Source organism: Phoenix dactylifera, chromosome 5 (assembly GCF_051530095.1).
Source record: "Phoenix dactylifera cultivar Ajwa chromosome 5, Ajwa_hap1_PhDact_Kaust_v1.1, whole genome shotgun sequence".
NCBI classification, from domain to species: Eukaryota; Viridiplantae; Streptophyta; class Magnoliopsida; order Arecales; family Arecaceae; genus Phoenix; species Phoenix dactylifera.
The window spans coordinates 34,656,082-34,671,427 of NC_143194.1; the positions used below are offsets into that span (position 1 = coordinate 34,656,082).

A 15,346-nucleotide genomic window follows, 5' to 3' on the forward strand; every position below is an offset into this window, starting at 1 on the left:
ATCAGCGAACGAGAGCACTTAGGATGGTAAATAACTACTTGTATGTTTAGACGTCTCCTGCTCCGTTTATATCAAAAAGAAAAAACAAAATACAGTGTGCCATTATGCATGAGCTTAGCCATTTTCTCTTTTGGGAGTGGTTCAGTCATTTGGAGAGAGCGACACGGACATGGCCGAATCACAGCATCACAACAAACAACTAATCTTGGAATGGTCTACTGTCTTTTTACTTTCTTAGTTTTACTAAGGAAAACAAATTATCATAGAAATACTCTTGTGTTATCATATTTGGAATTTAAGTTGTGTTTGAATCTTTTCTATCGCACCATGATCTATGCTTACTAGACATATAATATGATCTTATACATGATCATGCACACCTACGTGATGGATATATATATATGCTTGTTGGACTGCAAATTTCGATGAATGCCGTACGAACCAAAATCTTCAATTGTATCCTTTATTCATAGACAATTTGACATTATATTATTGATCATTGCCTTATAGCTTTCCATCTTTCTTTCTTCTAAGTTTCTTTCGCGACCTGCCATGGACCAGTGTTGGATATCTTGATGCTGTTTTAATTTCCTTTCGTTATCGAAAAAATTAAAAATAAACTGCAAGAAGAGCTAATCCCATACCCAGTCTGCAAGAAGCGCGCGCTTCTCCGACTTCAACAGTTCTGGTGTTGTATTTTAAGTTTTCAAGTACAAGCAGGGGGAGGATTCAGTTCTGGGGGTGAAGAAAGAGAACTATGACTCGTGCAACGCCAACAAGCCTATCCAAAGACTCGATGATGGCAGCTCGGTGTTCCAGGTCGATCGGTCGGGTCCGTTCTTTTTCATCGGTGGCGTTCCCGACCGATGCAGGAAGGAACAAAAGCTGACCGTGGTGGCGATGGCAGATAGAAACAAGACACAGCCCCCAGCCATCACCCTCGTCTCCTTCTCCTTCCTTTCCTCCGCCACCACCGCCATCCTCCACTTCATCTACGCCGCTGGCAACTGTGCCATCAAGTCCGAGTCTTCCCTCGTCGTCTCCCTCGTCTTCTTCCTCCACTCTCTCTGTTTCGGCAATTGTTTCAGGGGCTTCTCTAGGACTGGTGGCTTTTGTCCTGAATGCCGCTTTTTGCAGTTCATTCGATGCATCTTATGAATGAGGTTGATTTCTAACTTGTTAGATTTTGTATTTAGCGAAAAATGCTACATTGGATCCCTTCTCTTTCAGTTCGTTTAATAAATGGAGAGTGTGAATCTTTTATCCTGTTCCGGGAAAAAGTTTATTATCAAACGGGGTTTTATCATTTTGATGAAAATGAAATTAATTTCCATTCATCCACATTTCTTTCTTTCTTCTTCTGAGACTGACTAACTGCAGGCTGGTGATCGGTTAAAGCAAGAGGAATGAGAACACTTTTCCTTCGCACCGGGAGTTAGCGGCATGCTTCCTTTTTTTATTTTTTTATTTTTTATTACGACGGAATCACAAAGTCTTCTCCTACTCGAGGAAAAGGTAAATCGGTGTTCTCAGATGAAGATTGAGCATCGACAGATTTAAAAGTATGAATTCAGAAGGTATATTTGGAGGTATTCGAAACTGGAGCATTTCATCATGTGGGTTGCATGTGGAGCTTGTGTCAATTCGATTCCCATCAAATGCAACACAAGCAAGCCACCACACGTGCATGCAAGGTACGCATGTAATATATACATAGCTAAGCAACACTTTTGCTAGGAGGAATGCTTGGCGAACCACCAACCCAAGTAGGAGACAGATTTAGGAGGCATTCGATAAAAAAAAGTGCGACTCATATGGTTGTCCGTCAAATCTCTCTTTCGGTTTTGGTAAACGGCGACTGTGGTGTTGGAGGCTGGCAATGAAGGTGGCAAATATAGCAACTGGCGGTTAGCCACCGAAGGACGAGGGCGTGGATCTCAGAGAATTCTTTCATCCACGGCCTGCACGGATCATTGCATGATCCATCGATCGGTCGATTCGTGCGAACGCCAAGTGAAATCCTTCCCCCAAAGCGAAAAACAAGGAGAAAGAAACGGGCGCCCGGCCCCAATAGATGTCAGACATCCCGGCCCCAACGGCGTCCCAAACGAAAGCCCGCCATATACGTTCTCTCCCCGAAACCCACAGACCCACCACCCCCTTTCCTCTCCTTTCGGCTATCATATCTCTCCCTCTGCCCGGGGAGAGCAAGCGAGGGAAGGGACCAGGCCAGCCCATAACTAACAAAACCGACACGCAATAAGAGAAGAAGCAAAGAGAAGAGCCACCCGCCCGCCCCCACCACCTTTGTGCCGCATGGCTCCGCGCCGCGGATTCCCCCTCCTCCTCCTCCTCCTCCTCCTGCTGCTGGCGGTGGCCTGCACCACCAACTCGTCGGCCCTCAACACCGTCGGCTCCGAGGCCGTCGCGGACTTCCTTGCCGCCAGGGGGGATGGGAGGTGTGACGGGCTTCTAGGCCAGTGCATCGACGAGGACACGGAGATGGAGACGGAGACCGGGATCAGCCGGCGTGGCCTGGCAAGAGCCGGCGTCAGGCACATTAGCTACGGCGCGCTCTCCAAGAACCGAGTCCCGTGCAACCGCCGAGGCCGGTCGTACTACAACTGCTCCAGGGGGAAAAGCGCCAACCCCTACCGCCGTGGCTGCAGCGTCATCACGCAGTGCCAGAGGATCTTCAACTGATCAGCAACCAGTAGAAGCGAACAAGATTTTTATGAAAGCAGCAATGAGCAAGGAAAGAATAGCGGGGAGATCTGGTTTGGTTATTTTTATTGTTCCGAGTCAGTACTGTCCATCACGAGGTCCCTAAAACTTTCCCTCCTCCCCGTGAATTGTCGTAACTTCCATTCCATTCCATGCTATCCAATTTGTTCACAGGACTGGTGCTGTTATTGCTGGCCCTACTATTATACTAATATTACCGTCGTGTATTATTTCATGTGGCTGTAATAAGAGACCTAGCTATAGCTGGCTCTTATCTTCTCTCTCTCTCTCTCTCAACTCGTTTCCGTGAATGTTATGGAGAAAATATGTATATGAAGCTGCATGGATGATCTGGTTTCTAAAAATTAGCATTGAAGCATGGACCGCATACCCACATATTATCACGCATCCTGCTTCTCTCATTTCCCTATCATGATCTACTTTGGAGTTGCCATGGTGGACACAGACAAGCTATGGCTTCTTAATTTTCATATCTGATTTTCAAGCATTAAGGTTTGAACTGTTTTATATTTTCTTAAGTAAAATAGAATGGAAGAAAGCCTCGCTAAAATTAGGATCGAATCCAGATCGCTGCCATTCAAAATTTAGTAACTTAAACAACCTAACCACTCAGCGATAGCTAAGGTTAGGCATTGGGCTCAAAAGCATAACAATTTAATAAGTCAGACCTGAATCTTCCCCAAAATATTGGACTGGAATTGGATCTATCTGAATTATATCCTGCAGACTGGGAAGTATACGCATAGATGGAATTTAATGATACCCGTTATCTTAGGTATATTAGAATGTTCAACTGTAAATTTCATTCTGAAAACACATAAATATTTGCCATCTGGAAAGATATTGAAGTACCAGATGGAAGGTCCACTTGCTGGAACGGAAACCTTTGCAATCCAATAGGTTGTCCGTCTCTATCAAAAACTTCATTGGTTAAGCTGAGGGGAAAAAAAAGGGAAGAAAACTGTCCCGGTCCACAACCAAGATGAAAGGGGAACTAACAGCACAAATCAACATCTACGGATTCGTGAAATTTCACATAGATCTCGACATGGGAGACTGTGCTCCCACGGAACCTCCTTAATTCTATTTCACTCATTTCCGAAAGCAATGAAGTTTTGTTTCCAAAGCCTCCAAAATTTTTCACTAAACAATCTGAAAATGTGAAGCCATTTCAACATATGAGCTGCGGTCCAGTATATTTTTCATATGCTTTTGAAAAGAAAAAAAAAAAAAAACATAAAAGCAATACCAGAAGGGCCCTAAATTTTCAATTGCCTGCATGATATAGGTACAATCCAGTATCTTGACATATCAATGGCCCAAAAAAAGAAAGGAAGGAAAAAAAACAAAAATAAAAGGAGCATTTCCCGCCTCAGAATTACAGGGCATGTGAATGATGAGACAATACAACAGTAAGGCCTAAAGGAAACAGTTTGCTCATATGACTACCTTAGACTCTTCTTTAGAATAACCACCATCTTCACCACGGGGTCATCTTCTGATATATATGAGAAACAAATTACTAATTATATTATTTGTCAATTAACTCATTAAGTTTAATTATGAACAATGCAGATTTGATCTTCTCCACATGCAGAAATTTTGAGAGAACATAAGCATATCAAACATTTTTGTTTGTAGGGTTATAGGACAAAGTACCAAATAGCAAGCAAAGAACTAAAAACGGTGTCAGTCCAGAATCATGAAAATGTTTGAGAGATCACGAGAAGCATCATCCAGAATAGGAAATGATAAGCCCAAAATCTTAAAACTAAAACTCAAGTACTTCTATAAAATAACTGTGTCCAAACAGAATGCCCCTCCCCCAAAACCAATAACAACAAAAAAGAATAAAATAAAGGTGAATGATGTATATAAAAGAAAAATAATTTTATCATTTCATTATGATTAATAACAACCATGTCCCACTTTAACCAATTCTATTCTCAGTTAGGATTTCGATATAGAACTTCAAATAGGCCGGCCTACAAAAGATCTGACCTATAATTTTGAGTACCTGCAAGATGAACCAACATCAAGCCTCTTCACTTAAAATCCAACACGGCCCATGAAGGGTCTACAATCTTCTTTTTTAACTTCAATGTTCAATTGGAAAGCATTGCATGGCTGAGGCTTAATAACTCATGTCCCAATATATGACAGAACCAATAAGCAGACCAGAAATTTCTCACATCGTTAATAAATTACATATTAAATTACGGTAATATTGCCTATAATGCATTGTCTTAATTGCAGTAGTTCATATGTGCCTAATACAGAGTACATAGAGGGAAAATACCACTACCTAAATGAGAATTGAATGTTTTCAAGACTGGAAAAATCGTGCAATTAATCATGAACACTAATTCTAATTATAAACATTAATTCACCGTAATCTGATTTAGCAGTTAGTTCCAGGTGAACTAATCAGACGTTCCTCATGCCTATATCCAAAAAAACAAGCCAAATCCAGAATCAGTATATAACAAATTATCTTAAGAATTTAGGAACCTTGAGGCATATCTTCAACATAATACTATTCTGAAAATAACGGCATTTTGTTTAGGTGAAGCAAATAATATCCCGTGGGAATTGCAGCCCTGCCACCTAAACAGGTGACAATCATATTCTTTGTTCTCCAAGTTTGGAACTGTTGAACTTCAAGAAATGAAGGTCTCCCTTCATAGTTTCAAATTGGTTTTGCATGTTGTAGTGGGCTTTGGATAGGTTGTAGGAACATTTCATTAGAGACTGTTCCACTTTGAAACTAGCCCACCCACAACTTGCCAATTTAAATCCTCGTCTTGTAGCAATCCAGTTTAATTGTTGAAAAGAAAGAATAAGTGATCAATCAAGGTTTTAGGTTTCACTCAAGACTGACCTGTCGCACCAGTTGCATATGAAATGGATTAGTTCTAGCCAAGACTAAACCAAAGTGACCCCTACTTTCAGGTTTTGATTTTAATTCAATTTCAGCGGTTTCAGCCAGCCCCAACCAAAACTAACTGAATTTGATTATGAATACTTAAAATAAGTTTTATTTTGATGTTTACTATCATATTATGATTATCCCTCCATTTTTTTAAGTTTTAAAAGTGCCAATTTTCGTTTTCTTTCTTGAGTTAAAAAGAGGGGTACATGACACAGCCTAGGAAACTCCTGCAGTTAGAAACAAATTTCATTAAAAAATATTTTAGGGTTGTGTTAAAAATAAAATCCCTATTATTTCAGCGACTTACCAGGAAACAGATTTCCTTACTCTACTGATAGAGCAATTAGAACTCTACTAGCAAGCAACTGGCCTCATGCAGATTTGACATATAAGTTGATAGTAGCTGTCCAACTTCCAGTTTCTGACATGAACAGGAATGACAAATCTCAAGCTATTCCGATTGCTCCTCGTTCCTAGAGCATACCTTCTACCATCAAAAATTCTTTGCAGTGTTTCCCAGTAGGATATGGGTCTCTAGAAGGAAGGTTAACACTTTAGCCTACCCCTACCTGCATCCTTGCTATGAAGCTTTCTGGAAGATTTTAAATTAGCTCCACATGTGCTGTACTCCTGGGAAACAATGAAAATTACTTGGGTACATGTTTCATTACTTCCTTTATGACCTCCTAACAAGAGCAATGCAGAATAAATGGAAGCAGTTTCATTTCATTGCGGAAAAGGCAACAACACAACATACAGTTGCGAAGCATATAACAAATTTGAAATTTACACAAAAAACACACACATATACACAAGCAGATATAGTACCAACAGGATATGTTGGTGACCAAATCATGTAGCAGATCTGACTATATTCCTAATTCCACATAGTGTTTTAGAGCCAAAAACTTTTCTGAAAATTCCACTCTAAGTGGTCAACGGTCGCAGAATTATTTTACAGAATGAGGGTTGGAAGATTTATGAAAAAATTTATAAGGAAAAAAAGAATGTAACATACTTTATTGGATTAGTTACTTGGGTGTGGTGGAATATTGGTGAGCATCTGAGACAGGACTAACAGACAGCTCAATTTTATTACTGTCATGAAACATGTTAAATATGAGGCATATCATCTGGATCTCTCGTCTTTAAAACTGGTGGATCAATTAGAAGCAAAGAAAATATCATATTCAATGAAATATAAAAATTCAAGGGCCTCTAACTTAAGCTTTTGGGTGAAAGAACTTGACGGTCTGCAGGGTTATACATTATGGATCTTGTTTGTACCTTCTAGTTTGGTTTCTTCCCGCATATACCACCAGAAGCACAAAAAAAAAAAATCAAAGTTTTACCATTCCAAAATGTAGATCTCCCTCTTAATCACAAAAATATTATTCAGTCTGACAGCCCATGCAAAAAGTTAGGTTAAATTCCTAAATCAAAGCCTTATCATCCACTATCACGGATCACATCTCTTACTTCCTAAATCCCACTTATTAAAAGTTTTAAATTCTAATAACTCCAACAAATCTCGTTTGAACTAAAATATATATGTATATAAGTACGAAACTTTTTCTTACTGAAATTTTGAATCTAACTTGATAGGAAAGAAGAGCGCGAGGAAAAAAGATTTTTTGCGAGGATGTGTTTCGTTTTTTATTTGTGTCTGTTGGGGTGGGGGGAGGGGGGTGGTTAAACATCTCATTGACACTTGTGAAGCACATTTTCATCAATCCTCTATATGGTGATTGTATTAGACACCTCACTAGTCCTTAGATTGTTTAAAATGCATTTGTTTATTTTTACTTCTAAATAATTCAGTTATTAAATGATAACTTGGACAGATGTAGGACCATGATAACTTAAAGTAATCTCTTCAATACACTGGATCATTGTGGTCAGATCATTTCAGACTAACAATGACAAATTTAATCAAATATAAATGAGTTCAGTTGCTCGTGTCCTCCTTCAGCGCTGTATATTACTGCAGCAAAGATATATTTCCTTTTTATCAACTTAATCCAGAGTACATTCCTACATTTGATTTTCTTATTCTCTGTTACTTTTTGCACTTTCCTTGAATAAGCTACATTTATTCCTATCTTCAAAAATTCTCTTTAAAAGAATATCCTATAAGAAAAATACATGGGAAATTAGCTGATATATAGTTCATCATGTATCTCTTTGGAAAAGAATGGATGGTTATGATTATAGTTGTGTATCTTCTTTGAAAAAAATCATAGGAAAGGAAGTTGTATAGATAGACCAAATAATATGCAAAAAATCCGTCCCTAGAGCTTATGGATGAACGTTAACCGCATATTTGATTTAAAGCATATATTAGTCGCAAAAGCTTTTATCAAGCACCAATATGAACTATCAATGTTCTAGTCAGCTAATACACTCACCAATATCAGTAGGGGCATTAATGGACTATATTTTATGGTTTGATACTGCAACTACCTCGAAGACAAGAAGAGAGGAAAGATGATACAGTTTCTTGAAAACATATACATTTGGTATCATTAGACGAGGTTTGCACTTCATATTTCTGAAAGAGTACATAAAATTCTCGAAAACAGGTTGATACTCACATCCTGCAGGTGCTCCCAACCAGGTTGTCACATAGCAACCATTAGAAACTCATATACAAGACGTCACAAATCAATATGAACACATAAACTGATTAGAAACTCTAAGATGCGAAATAGTAAAAAAAATTCCATATGTGGGTGCATAATATATCACCAGGTGGAAAACAGAACATAGTTACAGGACAGAAAGAAAACAGTACACAACTTTTACCCCTTGTATTGATGTTCTATGATGTTCGAATAAAAAAAGGTTTCAAAATCATGCTTACAGTTTGCATAGAATATTCAAATAATCATGAGGCCGTTCAAATATTTTAGAAAGATATAAGTGTACCATAATGTTATGAATAAAAACTATGTAATGTTACAAAAGGCAGAGTGAATTTGGCTAATTGTGAGTTTAGACCCTGCTTTACTTAGCAGGCCTCATTATCATGGAGCTAGATTTGAGCCCAGGAGTTCTGGGTTTCATGTAATATAGAATGTTGGATTTGGTATCCTTTATTTATTTATTTTTGGTTGATGAGCAACAAAATGAGATCCTGAATAAGATAGCCTTTTGTGAATTTGATAACCTTGTTCAGTTTGGTGGTTATGCACATTTGCCATGTTTCATGTAAAGTTTCTTAAAAGATTTGATGATTTCATTTGTAACTGAAATCTAGATCAAGCTAATTTTCGTTTTATGCATATGTCAAGTTGTGAATTAACCTCCAATTTGGTTTATGTAAGTTCAAATATGGGTCCTCATGTAACATGCACAAGGCTAGTAATCAAAAAGAATTTCTAAAAGTAAATAAAAAATAAGGTGCATGCCGATAATTTAAGAATGTAACAGACCAACCTTGTATGCCCACCAAAGTTTCTGCTTGACATGATCATTAAAGTTGAATTCTCCCAACTTGAGGTATGGTAATTAACCAGAAGGCCGTAATCTTCGGATCCCCCATGCTATGATCAAGGGTATGAGGAACAGGGTAAAAGCACTATGATCCATGTTCAAAATGGTCCTATGAATAGTAACTTCCTATGTGAAATTACAAACTATATTGCTTTTTCCATATGGAAAGGCTCCTGCCAAACAATATCTGGACCTCTAATATTTCACCTATCCCGATGGGTGAGAGATACCAAGATAACCTCGATATTGGTTTATCATTGATTACATAAACTAAGAAACTCAATATCTTGAGAGATATATAACAATCAAGATATTGAAATATCAGCTGATATAGTAGAAGTGGAAATAATCATTTTAAATTTAATATTAATGTTTCTCAAGTATAAATATTAAAAAAACAACAAGATATAATTAACTGATTGAAAATCTCAGGTGAAATATTAACATTTAATCAGCTAATATGCGGAAATACAACTGTTCATATCCAAGATAACAAGAGATGATTTACTACATACATCTTACTGTACTGTTAAAAACCAATATCTTGGCTGAGATGGTAACCATGACGCCTAGATACCTGAAACACAAATTGACATGCATGCTATTGTCTAATATAAAGCACACTAAATACTTGTCTCACCAGATAATACCATAATAAAAAAAGACACATTCTATAGGAGCAGTCCAAGACCAGAACAAAACAAAGATCCTGCTGTCCTTTATACTGAACGGCCATCCAATCTCAGGTTCTTTGTGTCTGATTTGCTCAGCTACCATTTTAAAGGATAAAAGAAGCATACACTACTGCACAAACTATAGTGGAGTCAAACCTACAGGCTATAATAAGTAACATGAGGGATTATGTAAGAAAGAAGATATGAAATAACAATATCTCGTAATAAATAAGTCTGTTTGCCCTGAAGGTCAACTATGGGTGCTTCGTTCTAAGAAAACTGACGAAAGGTTTATGAGAAAATTAAGTTCTCTTTCAAGTTCTCTCTCAAGATACTATCTCCATTGTCACCTACAGACACACTAATGACTTAAAACACCAAAAATTAAGTTCTCTCACATGTTATCCTCAAAACTTGTTCCAGTCTACTTATAAATATGCAACAGTTCCTAGATGCTTTTTTGCATGTCACAGATTAAGGTGAATTTCTACTGCTTATCATGATTATTTAATTGTTTATTTTTCATATTTTTTCAACCCAATTAGGAGAGGATTGATAACAAGACTGTCAGCATAATAGTGAACTGCTTTACAATGGCAGGAGACTTTCCACATTTAATTAATACTTGTCTCTATTCCTAGTAGGAATTTTTCCACCAAGGAGTAGTATGGAGAATAATAGAAGTCACAACTTTGAGAATTCAAAGCAGATTGTAGCAAACGAGGGAGGAGCGAATTGGAAGAGTTAAGGAATTGAAACTGAGTTAACTGAAAGGTGGCTTTGAAGGTTAGGAAATACAAGCAACGATGACGTAAGCTGATGAAGAAAGGTGAATATGGGTAGACTTCAGAAAGAAGATTATGCTAGGACTGTGATCTGGCAACATTAAGTTGAGCAGAAGGCCTAGGAGAAGCTTAGAATTGGCCAGAGATTGTAAATAGAAGAAAAGCTGATATTTTGGAGAGCTAAGTGTATGGCTTTGTCCATTTGCAGTTTCTATCTTAAGTACTTCTCGAGATGACTGGGAGGGACATATACATTTGAGTTGCATTATAGGAGCAAGGATGTGACGGATTGGTGTAGGAGCACCTATAAGGCAAGGATAGTTTTGGATCTTCAACGGCCTCCAATGTGGGGATGGAAAACTGAATTTCCATTGCAAGTTACAAAAAAAAAAACCAGAGTATTGCTAGATCATAACATTTTAGTCCAAAGCGACCAATGAAACAGAATTTGAAAATCAACGAGATACATTGTCTGGTGAGAACTTGATAAAAAATTTCAAAATCTTTTACAAGACAGAACTATAAAATAGATGTGGAGTGGAAATTGTTTTTGTACCAGACAAGAAAACCTACAATCTGCAATGACCAGCCTACCCTGGAAAAGAGTGGGTACTAACAAGAAGAAAATGGAATAAAACTTTTTTCTTTGTTCTAATTGGCAGTCATTTACAAGGAAAGAAACATGTGAGGTTTGACAAAGAAGTGAAACTATAGAAAGGCATAGTGCTATCATGATCTGGTCAACAAGTACAGAGTAGAGACAGAGTGTTGTCTAATGACTTGGGCTTGGTGCACTGGGAGGTCACTGGGTGGACTCATCCTCGACAAATAGACCTCTAAGGTTGAGTTATTGACAGTAGTAATCTTTTTCATGTTGTATATCACCTTCATATAAGAGCACTCCGCCTAAAACTTTTACTTCAATTTCCAGTTTTTAAAGCAATTGTAGTTCATGAAGACAGATGACTAATGTCATACTAGAAGAGTTGATGGAATAATGTTGATAAGGTGTTGAGATGAACAAAATATGTACTGGGTGCAGAACATCACCAGAAATTATTTAAATCTACAGATTTGGATATTTGCCTGTAGTTCCTCAAATTGATATACGGAAAAGTTTTTGAAACAACAGTTACTTCCCAACTGTTAGCAATTGATACAGAAATTTTATACAATATCTTTCTTTTTAAGATAAAGTTCCATAACATTACTGGAAAAAGAAAAGACAAGAAAAGAAAACTTCAATTATCGACATGACTCTACCTTTTTGGGCTATAATTTTCACTACATAGTGCACCTTCCCTGTAACCTTGCACATGGTGCACCTTCCCTGTACCCTTGCACATGGTGCATCGTAATGCTTGCCAACCATTGCATGTTCGAGAATTCCTAGGAAATTATAAGACAACTCCATATGTAAATCAACATAATGTACTTTATATTTATAAGCATAAGTCCGTTCTGATTTATTATTACAAATGGAGATGGTTGCTCATTACTATTACAGTGAAGGTCAAAAAAAGGAAGAATTATGCTTCCAGCACCTTAAAAAGGCATTGGAACTGACTACCGAAGCATGAGCAAGCATACACTACATTATGGCGATTTAAGTTTGCATGATTTATATTTTCAGATTAGGAATTTTAGTCCAAGTTGGAGTCCAAATGGCTTGATGAATCATGAGAATATCAATATACAGTGGATAGTAGAATGCAACTTTCTCGGTAATGTTATTTGAGGAAGACAATTGCATGAATAATTCTGAATTACTCAATATTTGCATAAATAAAAAATATATAGAAAATTGTTAAAAGCTGAGCATTGATGAACCCTGAGCATTTTGTTAAGATTTGGGAGGCACATATTCATATCACTCTCCTTTATTTTAAGAGAATTTATTGCTACATCTGAATATATAAATATATAACGAAGCAAATGATATTGAGGCTTTCTTACTCTGAAGCTAGTCAAAAAGGCAACAATCACACGAGCATAAGTTACCAAATCCATTCTGTCCTAACACTTAAAACAAATTATATGCACCTTATGCTGCAACTTCAAAACCAAGCTAAGCTTATCAAACTTTTCTATATAACTGAAGTATAAAATCATACAACTTTCTCTCTAGTAATGAACGCCTACAGTCAATTATTTCCTTTTGTGTTCCAGCGTACGAAGTCCCCTTTTTGATATAATTTTTTTTTTAAAAAAAAAACATTGGAATATTAAAAAAGGGACGCTGCCACAAGCATCAAATATCCATAGAATATCCACAAGCCATACATAAAGCTGCAAGGAGATCAAGAAAATACTGGCTCCTAAATACCACAAGTACAATCATGACAGAAAGAACACAAAAAGATAATACTGAAAACAAGAAAGAACATCAACCAGAAAGCCAAACGAAGCATTATCTCTGGCAGATCACCTTCCTTCCAAACTCCAAGGAAATATTGGTAGGTTCCAAGAATTGCTACAACCTGCAACCCAACTCATAGAAGAAAATCAGGTTTGTGTGTGTTTGTGTGCGTTACGTGTGGTGTGGGTATTTGTTGGGAGATAAACTACAAAAATCAGGTTTTTTTAAAGACGTCAGGAAAAAAAAAAACGCATTCTCCAGTTAAGATCTCAAAGAAAGTGATTTCTCGGATCACCTGGTCAAAATGCCGTAATTTCTGCTCAAGAATTAACAGATATTATAATTAAGGCTTTCAAGAACTAAAAGAACAAAATTTTTCTAGAACTCAAACGAACGTAAATATTTCTGTTCAAGAACTCAAACGACGTAACTACTTGTCAAAAACTCAAAGATATTATAGAACGGGAATTTTCAAGGATTAAAAGAACGAAAATCTCCGATAAACACAATCTCCAATCAAGAACTCAGAGAACGTAATTGCTTCTGAACAAGAACTCCAAAAACGCAATTATCTATGATCAAAGATCTCAGAGATATTGTAGAACTAGGGTTTTCCAGAACTTTTATTAAAAACAACAAAAAAAAGATCGATCAGGAACTCAAAAGAACCGGGATCTCCGATCAAGAACTCAAAAAAGGAAGGCCCGTTTCTGATCACGAAAAGAAAGACGCAGCGTGCGAAGATGGCGGCGAAGGCGAGGCGAGAGGCAAGCTCGGGTATGCCAAAGCGGCGGGGGCGGAGGCAGCGGCGTCGTAGGCGAGGATGAAAGGGGAAACCACCACTTTGATGGGGGAGGATCTGCTGCCCGTACCGGGCGGCGAAGACCTTGTAGTACACGTCCGCCCGCTGCTTCACCGCCTTCAAAAACCGATCGGGTCCTCTCCGTGGCCCCCGGCCACTCTAAAAGCCGGGAGAGAGCGAGTGGGGGGGAGCGAAGGAAAATTTTAATGAGAAGAAAAAAAAGAAAAGAATGAAATAGAATAGATTTTTTTTTATTTGAAAATTTTAGAAGAAAAAAGAAAAAAGAAGGTACTTTTTTTCCCCTTGTTTGAAAGTTTGTAAAGAAAATAAAAGAAAGCATACGTTATTAACACTTTTATTAAAATATCTTTATTATAAAAAGGATATGCTTATAAGTAGAGGATAAAATATGTATTATAAAAAAATTATTAATATCCAATTTCTTTCTCTCCAAATTCTTCCACTTATGGAAGGAAAGAAAGGAGAGAATTGGAGACCAAAATTTTCCCTCCTATTCCCTCTTTTTTTTTCTCCTTTTCCTTCACTAAAAAACTCCCAAACATCAAAATTTTTAACTTTCCCTTCCACTCCATTTCTTTCTCCTCAATTCCAAGTTTTCAAACGGAGCCTAAATGGAGGACACAACGTCTTCGGCGGAGAGGTCGGGGGATTTTATAGGCGTCTGCTGAGGCACGATGGCTTTTACGTTTTGGTCCAGGTAGCCGCAGCGTGGCAATTGGAACGAGTGAGGTCAGATACAAATTGAATTAGATGCGGTCAATCAGTTCAAATTCAACCTATTTATTACAAAATTGATTAAAATTTTAAATTTAAACTTAACCTATTTATTAAACTAGTTAAATCAGATTAAATGAATTAAATAGATTAGATGGATTTTAACATGTTAAATAAATTTAAACAAGTTGAGGGAGCCGAGTTAAATAAGTCTGAAACAGATCAAATGGATCGGGTCATAATCTTATCCAATTATTAAACGGGTCAAAACGGATTAAACGGATCAAAAATTTAAGCATGAACTTGACCCATTTAGATGGATTGATCCATTTACGACCCAAATCCATTTATGTAAAATCTAAACCTACTTAAAGTGGATCGTTTACGAAACAAATTGACGGGTTGAATCGTAAATTATTATCCCTACTTAAAGTATGCTAACGGATAGAAGCTTGCGTTGGCGGACTTACGATGCAATGCAACATTGTAAGTGCTCATCTCTAGCTTTGGTAGCAAAACATTTTACATGAAAATCATTAAAGATAAATTAGAAGCACCAATTGGAACTTTTATGCATCTAAAAATGATACCGGCCTATTTAGCATGAAAGGTATAGGTATGATTGCATGAATGGACTGGATTGGAAGCTTATGCTTGCGTTGATCATCATGGGAGTTCGAACCGGTTGTAATGTTTAATATTTGAATTGATGCAAGTTTAAGGTTTAACTTAATTCACTGAGGAAAAGAGAGTGACTATATCTTTATAGAAAATTAGAGGTGTTTGATTCATGATCAGAATCAAAATTAGAATCGGAAT

General features: G+C 37.3%; 1 protein-coding gene and 1 long non-coding RNA gene across 2 annotated transcripts; one reads left to right on the forward strand and one right to left on the reverse strand.

The window, feature by feature from the left end:
• The first annotated feature begins 2,316 nt into the window (after nt 1-2,316).
• LOC103708604 (protein RALF-like 22) lies at nt 2,317-2,703 on the forward strand. The gene has a single exon (XM_017843611.4). The coding sequence runs from the start codon at nt 2,317-2,319 to the stop codon at nt 2,701-2,703; it is 387 nt and encodes a 128-aa protein (XP_017699100.1).
• Nucleotides 2,704-3,982: 1,279 nt separating this feature from the next.
• Nucleotides 3,983-14,070, reverse strand: LOC113462907 (uncharacterized). Its single transcript, XR_005512987.2, has 2 exons — nt 5,985-14,070; nt 3,983-4,243 (listed from the first exon to the last, which is right to left on the reverse strand). It is a non-coding gene; the product is annotated as an uncharacterized LOC113462907 (long non-coding RNA).
• Nucleotides 14,071-15,346: the final 1,276 nt, after the last annotated feature.